At 41.1% G+C, this 6472-nt stretch overlaps 2 protein-coding genes across 2 annotated transcripts; one reads left to right on the forward strand and one right to left on the reverse strand.

Moving 5' to 3' along the window:
* Positions 1-839: 839 nt before the first annotated feature.
* LOC106922652 (nodal homolog 2-A-like) lies at positions 840-2261 on the reverse strand. Its single transcript, XM_014995253.2, has 3 exons — positions 2000-2261; positions 1084-1811; positions 840-992 (listed from the first exon to the last, which is right to left on the reverse strand). Exons 1-3 carry the CDS (start codon positions 2259-2261, stop codon positions 840-842), a joined length of 1143 nt encoding a protein of 380 aa, XP_014850739.2.
* Positions 2262-4237: 1976 nt separating this feature from the next.
* On the forward strand, positions 4238-5224 carry LOC106922641 (nuclear factor 7, ovary-like). Its single transcript, XM_088010674.1, has one exon. The coding sequence runs from the start codon at positions 4349-4351 to the stop codon at positions 5222-5224; it is 876 nt and encodes a 291-aa protein (XP_087866800.1). The 5' UTR covers positions 4238-4348.
* The last annotated feature ends 1248 nt before the right edge of the window (positions 5225-6472 follow it).

The raw sequence follows: 6472 nt of genomic DNA on the forward strand, positions 1-6472 counted from the left end.
AATTGTTGTTATCAAACACGGCGTTTTGAAGCCGAAAAAAAACTCAGAAATATACAGAGCCAATCAGGAGAATCAACTCATTTAAACTTAAAACTCAGTTTCACACAAACACAAAGACCCTAGCACAAATGCTCGGCAGTTGAACTGGACCGTTCAAGCTAATTTTCTATTAGCAGCTTTACAACTCTTTTACATTACATTACATTACCAAGGCACATTAAAACAAACCTTCATCTTGGCTTGTTTCTATTCTTCCTCTTTCTTTTCTCCCTCCCGGACGATAAGTCATTTTTGAGATATTGATTTGCTTACTTAACTTTTGAACGGAGCTTTGGACGTTTGGATGCACTCTACTGATACCGGCGAAGCGTGCGGTACCTACCGCGACCACCAGGGGGTCCCAAGAGCTTTTTTTTTTCTTTTTATCAATAAAATAATAATTTCTACATGCATTATCAAATATGTATTATTGTAAAAACAAATCACTTCATAGTGAAATTGTGTGTTTTTGATATTATAATGACATAAATTATTACTAAAAAAAAAAAAAATCAGCTCCACTGAGGGGGCCCCTTGGTGGCCTTGGGGCCATAAGCGGCTGCTTTAGTTTGCTTATGCTTTGGACTGGCCCTGACCATTCTTATTTTTTCATTGGCATTAAAAAAATAAGTCACTGAACATAAAATGAGTACAACTTGTGCATAAAAGGCACAACTAGATGTATTTGTAAAAATCTAATAGTGCTTCTGTTAATAGAGTCCATCTCAAGTCCAGCTGTTACCTCCCTGCTGATTTCATTTCTCTGGCTCTTGCTTTTTTTATCTACTTTTTGTTTGTCCTCAGTGGCAGCCACACTCCTCCACAATCATATTCTCATGATGCCTCATCACCATCCTCCCGTTCTCGTAGTACAGCATTGAAAGTGGTGCCAGGCGTGTGGGCACACAAGAAAGACTTGGTACTTTGTCTGGTTGGTGAAGATTCAACAGGCTCTGTAAGGAAAAACAGAAGGTTGTTAGATCATATCTCCTCAAATAGGCATTGGTATCATTAGATATGTATACTGCAGCATTTTAGCCTTACCTGCATGTATGCATGGTTAGTTGGAGCGAAGATCTCATCTACAGGTGTAGGACATGTCCCTTCACAGAGATAAGCATTGTACCGCTTGGGATAGACGATCCACTCGCTCCAGTTGAACTTATCAAAGTCCACCCACATGTCCACTTTCCTGCAGAGATTACTTTGCTCCTCCCTTGCAATGTCTCGCTGTCTCTGCCATTTCTGTCCGTGCCTCTTTGCTTTGTGGCTCCTCATCATGCCGGTGGCCACCCTGTCCAGGTTGATGTATTTGGAGTGTTCTGCTGTGCGGATCAGTATTGGCAGTCGCTGACTGCTTGGGCTCTGCCGAGAGAAGACCACTATCATCACCCTATTGGCCGTTGGGTGCTGGATTCTCTGCTGCTCATGATCCTCTTTCACCTGAACTACATCCTCCTTCATTCTCTGAACTGGGGGTTTCTGATAAAACCAGCGACGGATCATTTTGGTCATGTTGAATACTCTCCATGCTGAGGTTGAGACCACTGAGCTTGGATGAGCTCTCAGGCGTCCCAGAAGCAGCCTGCTCTCAGAGCAGTCCGTATCAGAACACCATTCCCAGCTGGAGTGATAGATGTCTAGAGAGGCAATGGAAGACTTTGCAAAGGCAGGCTGGCGGATGTGGAGCTCAGCCAAGTGGATGTCATCACTTGGAGACATGGAGGACAAGTTGAAGGTAACTGACCATTTCTCACCGATCTGATGGCAGCCTGGAGAAAAAGAAATGAGAATTTTAGACAAAGATGCAAAAGAAGACTCTGTATTTTCCATATTATTTGGAACTGGTTGGCCAAATAAATTTTTAAAAAAGGAATAGAATGCAACAGCTTTTCTACCTACTAACTTAAGACAATAAGACAGATGTTCCACTATAATGTTGAATAGGAGTACTACTCACTTTTAGCGACTAGGCTGGTCACAGAGTCGGATTCGTGGAGGACGGGGATGTCCTGTCTGGTCCGATCCTCGGTCCTCATCGTCCGATAGAGCTGCATCATGTAAAACGGAAGCCTGTTTCCGGCGCGTCTGGAGCCGACGGAGTGACCCGTCATGCCTCGGAACAGCGCGTCGGGAAGCATCCTGTGGAATGGCTGCCCACAGGGACTCAAAACCAAATCCACCATAAGAAAAAACGCCAACTCCACAGCGAGACCGGTCATAGTTCCCATTTATGATGAAGACACTTTCACGAGCACATGCAGACTGGTCCCCGCGGGATGCTAAAACACAGTTTTATAATCCCGCCTCTTCATCTTGTAGTCCTTTGAAGAGACGCGTCAAGGCGCGGATGCCTCTGATCCAAAGACCTTGATGTGATAGATCGTGATGAACCGAAACCAAAATGCTCTTTGTAGTGTACCAGGTGTGAAAACTCTAAAAGGCACTGATGGCTGCTTTTCTTGATAAGAAGCTCTAACAAAAAATATTGGTTAATGAGATTACAGGCCGTAGAACGGCAGTGATTAATGAGATGATGAGTTAATCAGGTGGAGGAGGAGCGCTTTCTGTATTAAAGGCCTTGACATGTTTGGAGTCTGTTGAGAAAGAGCTTGCAAACAGAGAGAGACATGGGGACTCAAAAACATAACAAGAAATCATAAACATATTTTTAATACAAATTATTTTACTTAGAGTCTATACTCTGGCCACTAATTATTTATGTAAACCTACTTCTTGAAATAAAATTAGTTAACACTATAAAAATTGTTTTAATAACACCTCTAGAAAAAGTATGTTCTTTATTGAGTCATGAAATTACAAATAGCACTGCTATTCCACCTCATTTGCTTTTGGTGCTGCTCTTTATATTTCTGTCTTGTCATGTTGTTGGAAAGCCGGAGTTGGGAGTATGCGACTTAAAAATTTGATTGGAGAGATGGTTTAAATTTTCTAAGCAACACTATTTTAAAAGTTGTGGTACAAATGTCAAATTCAAATTAATGCTTAAATACACTTAGAAAATGATTGAGTGTAGCAGTTTTGCTAGTTTTGATTTCCAAGGCATAAGGTGGCAGTTTATCATGATTCAGCCAAAGTAATGAAATAACAAACTGTGGACTGATTTTTATTGTCAATGTGTTTCTAACTATAGAGCAGTGCTGCAGAGCCACAGCAACAGGTAGCTCCTCACTTCAGCAGCTGCTGTAGTAGTAACAAAACAGCAAGATTAAATGCGCAAATACGCCATTGTGCCTGCCAAACGTATAACGCTGAGTGGAGCGGTCGACCGCTCTAAGATGGCCGCCCTAGATCTCGTCAGCGACAATAGGCGAGAGCGGTCCATGAGGCATGGGAGGTGCCAGTATGAGGTCGCGGCAGTCCTTGGAAGATGCCGAGGTCAGCCGAAGTCAGTGGCAACCTGGCAACACTGACAGCTAGCCCCGAAAACAGTGGCACTTGTGACACCTAATGACACCTGCTACCGGAAGTGCCATTAGTAGGTGCGGTGTGATGATTTGAGCTCGGCCCTAATGTTCAGGTTCCAACAAAACAAACTACAAACCATCTTTACAGTGAAACACTTTTGTGTAACTGTTTTTTTTAGTTCTGTACTAGAAGAGTTTTCTTGGTTGTCATTGTTATTTCAAACATATTTCTTTTTTTTATTTGTAACAATATTCAACTTTGCTATGGTCTCTGTGCAAAATGGGGTTAAAACATGAACAGCTCCCTGGGGGGGAGGGGGGGGCCCCCCACACTTTGAGAACCACTGCCTTAATCCATTACATGCTAGTGAAATAAACAGTAGTCTGTTGCTAAGCTAACTGTGCTAAATGGTTGATAATCACACACAGTCTACCACCTCTGTCATGTAGCCACAGCTTCTGTAAGGAGTGTCTGCAGAAATATTGGAGAGAGAAACTAGGAAGAGTGTCCAGTTTGTAAAAGGAGATCTTCTAAAGCTGAACCTCTTGTTAATCTGGCTCTAAAGAATCTGATTGAGACGTTCTTACAGCAGAGAGAGCAGAGAGCTTCAGAGGGTCTCTGCAGTCTGCACTCTGAGAAACTCAAACTCTTCTGTCTGGACCATCAGCAGCCAGTGTGTGTCGTCTGCAGAGATTCGGAAAAACACACCAAGCACAGATTCAGACCCATCGATGAAGCTGCTCAGCAACACAAGAAGAACCTTCAGGAAACTCTGGGGCCTTTAAAGAAGAAGCTGGAGCTCAGGAAGAAAGTTCAGGAGGAGTTTGATCAGACAGCAGAACACCTGAAGGTCCAGGCCCGACACACAGAGAGGCAGATTATGGAGCAGTTTAAGCAGCTTCATCAGTTTCTAGCAGAGGAAGAGGAGGCCAGGCTGGCTGCACTGAGGGAGGAAGAGGAGCAGAAGAGAGGGATGATGAAAGAGAAGATGGAGGCTCTGAGCAGAGAGATAGCAGCTCTTTCAGACACAGTCAGAGCCACAGAAGCAGAGTTGAGAGCTGCAGAAGTCTCATTCCTGCACAACTACAAGGCTGCAGTGGAAAGAGTCCAGCACTGCCCCCTGCTGGAGGATCCACAGCTGCCCTCAGGAGCTCTGATAGACCAGGCCAAACATCTGGGCAACCTGGCCTTCAACATCTGGAGCAACATAGAGAGCATGGTGACCTACACTCCTCTGGATCTGGACCCAAACATGGTTGGTCCAAACCTACATCTGTCCGAAAATCTGACTAATGGGAGAAAAGGAGAGGATCAGCAGCTTCCTGATAATCCAGAGAGATTTGATTTATGGCGGCATTCTGTTCTGAGTTCTGAGGGTTTTAACTCAGGGAACCACAGCTGGGATGTTGATGTTGGAGACAGTTCAAACTGGGAACTTGGTGTGTTAGAAGAGTCTGTTCAGAGGAAGGGATTCATACGGTCTGGATTTTTGGTTTTTGGGTTATCTTCAGGTAAGTATTCAGCATATTCTCCACCAGCTCCTCCCACACATCTCTCAGTCCAGAAGAATCCTCAGAGGATCAGAGTGAAACTGGACTGGGACAGAGGAAAGCTGTCCTTCTCTGATCTGGATACTAACACACACATACACACCTTCACACACACCTTCACTGATAAGATGTTTCCATTCTTCTCCACTGATAAAACATTAAAGATCGTACCGATGACAATCTCAGTGATCAAGCAGCAGCTCTGATGATCTCAGCATGAAGAACACAAAGTTCAAATAAAAATGTATTGATCAGATTGAAGCTCTGAGTTTTAAAGAGGAAACTGGAGATAATCTGATCATCTGGAGACTTCTTCATCTCTGACTTTCCATCTATTGTTTCCATCAATATGTTTAATTGAATGCAGTCTATTTTTAACTGCTTAGTGATAAAACTGAACTACTGAATGCATCTGAAATGGCTTTTTCCATCGTTTGTAAATTTTCATTTGTGGTTTGATTTTTCTCAAATGTGTGAGGTTTGGACCATTTCCATAGAAAGACCATATGTTTTCTATTATTACTTTTATTATTATTACACTAAATACAAGGAATACTATGATAAACATTTTAGTCCATGTTGCCAAGACATGATCACACGAAATTTTAACCTGGTCTAAACAGTTTCTGTAATTTTCATGAATTTTATTTTATTAATTTCTTATTCTCTTGATTTACATTGTAGCATCATAAATAATAAATAAAAAAATATTTTATTTTTTTCTAAGTAATCAAGACTATTTAAAGTAAAACCTTGATTGGTAAGTATTATATAAAATTTGTTTCAAGATTTTGCAACAAGAAAATTTTACAATGTCAATAAAAGGCTGCTTTTTCTGTATACATTTGTTGTTCTAATATTTTTGCTTCAGTTACCTGAGGTTAAATTAAAATTCCTCATATTTTGGTTTAATAAGTTCTGCTTATCTTCTGACTTACATACTTTTTTGGCTTAAATTAGATCATACATTGCAAACAACAAAATTTATTTTATTTAGTCACCTGACAGGGAAATCTTGTCCTCCAACTCTGCATCACATGAAAGCTTTACTGTGACAGCAATATTAAGGGCTGATAATTGTCACTCTCTTATAAGGCAAGCATCTCACTTAACTTCTTAGAAAGAGTAGGACTGCTAAGCTTTTATTTTTTTCATTGCAGCCATGAAAAAAAGTAAAGGTAGTATTTGTACTAAAGAAGCGTCGTGCTTAAGAAACTCTTTAGGGACGAAAACATAAAAGAAAAAGAGAACTGTGATGTTGATTCAAAACCATTTCTTTTGCTTTTCACAAACGTGAGTTTTGTTTTAAGACAAAAGATGTGCCAGATTGAAATGAATGAAGTCAGTTTTTAAAAAAATCAAGGGTATACAATTTGGGCCCTCAGATTTGAACACAAAACATGTAATTTAAAAGCATTATAAATCCTAAGAAAATAGAAAAACTGGAGTCAAAA

Source organism: Poecilia mexicana, unplaced genomic scaffold (genome assembly GCF_051168715.1).
Source record: "Poecilia mexicana isolate PSO_F unplaced genomic scaffold, ASM5116871v1 scaffold_12, whole genome shotgun sequence".
In the NCBI taxonomy this organism is placed as follows: Eukaryota; Metazoa; Chordata; class Actinopteri; order Cyprinodontiformes; family Poeciliidae; genus Poecilia; species Poecilia mexicana.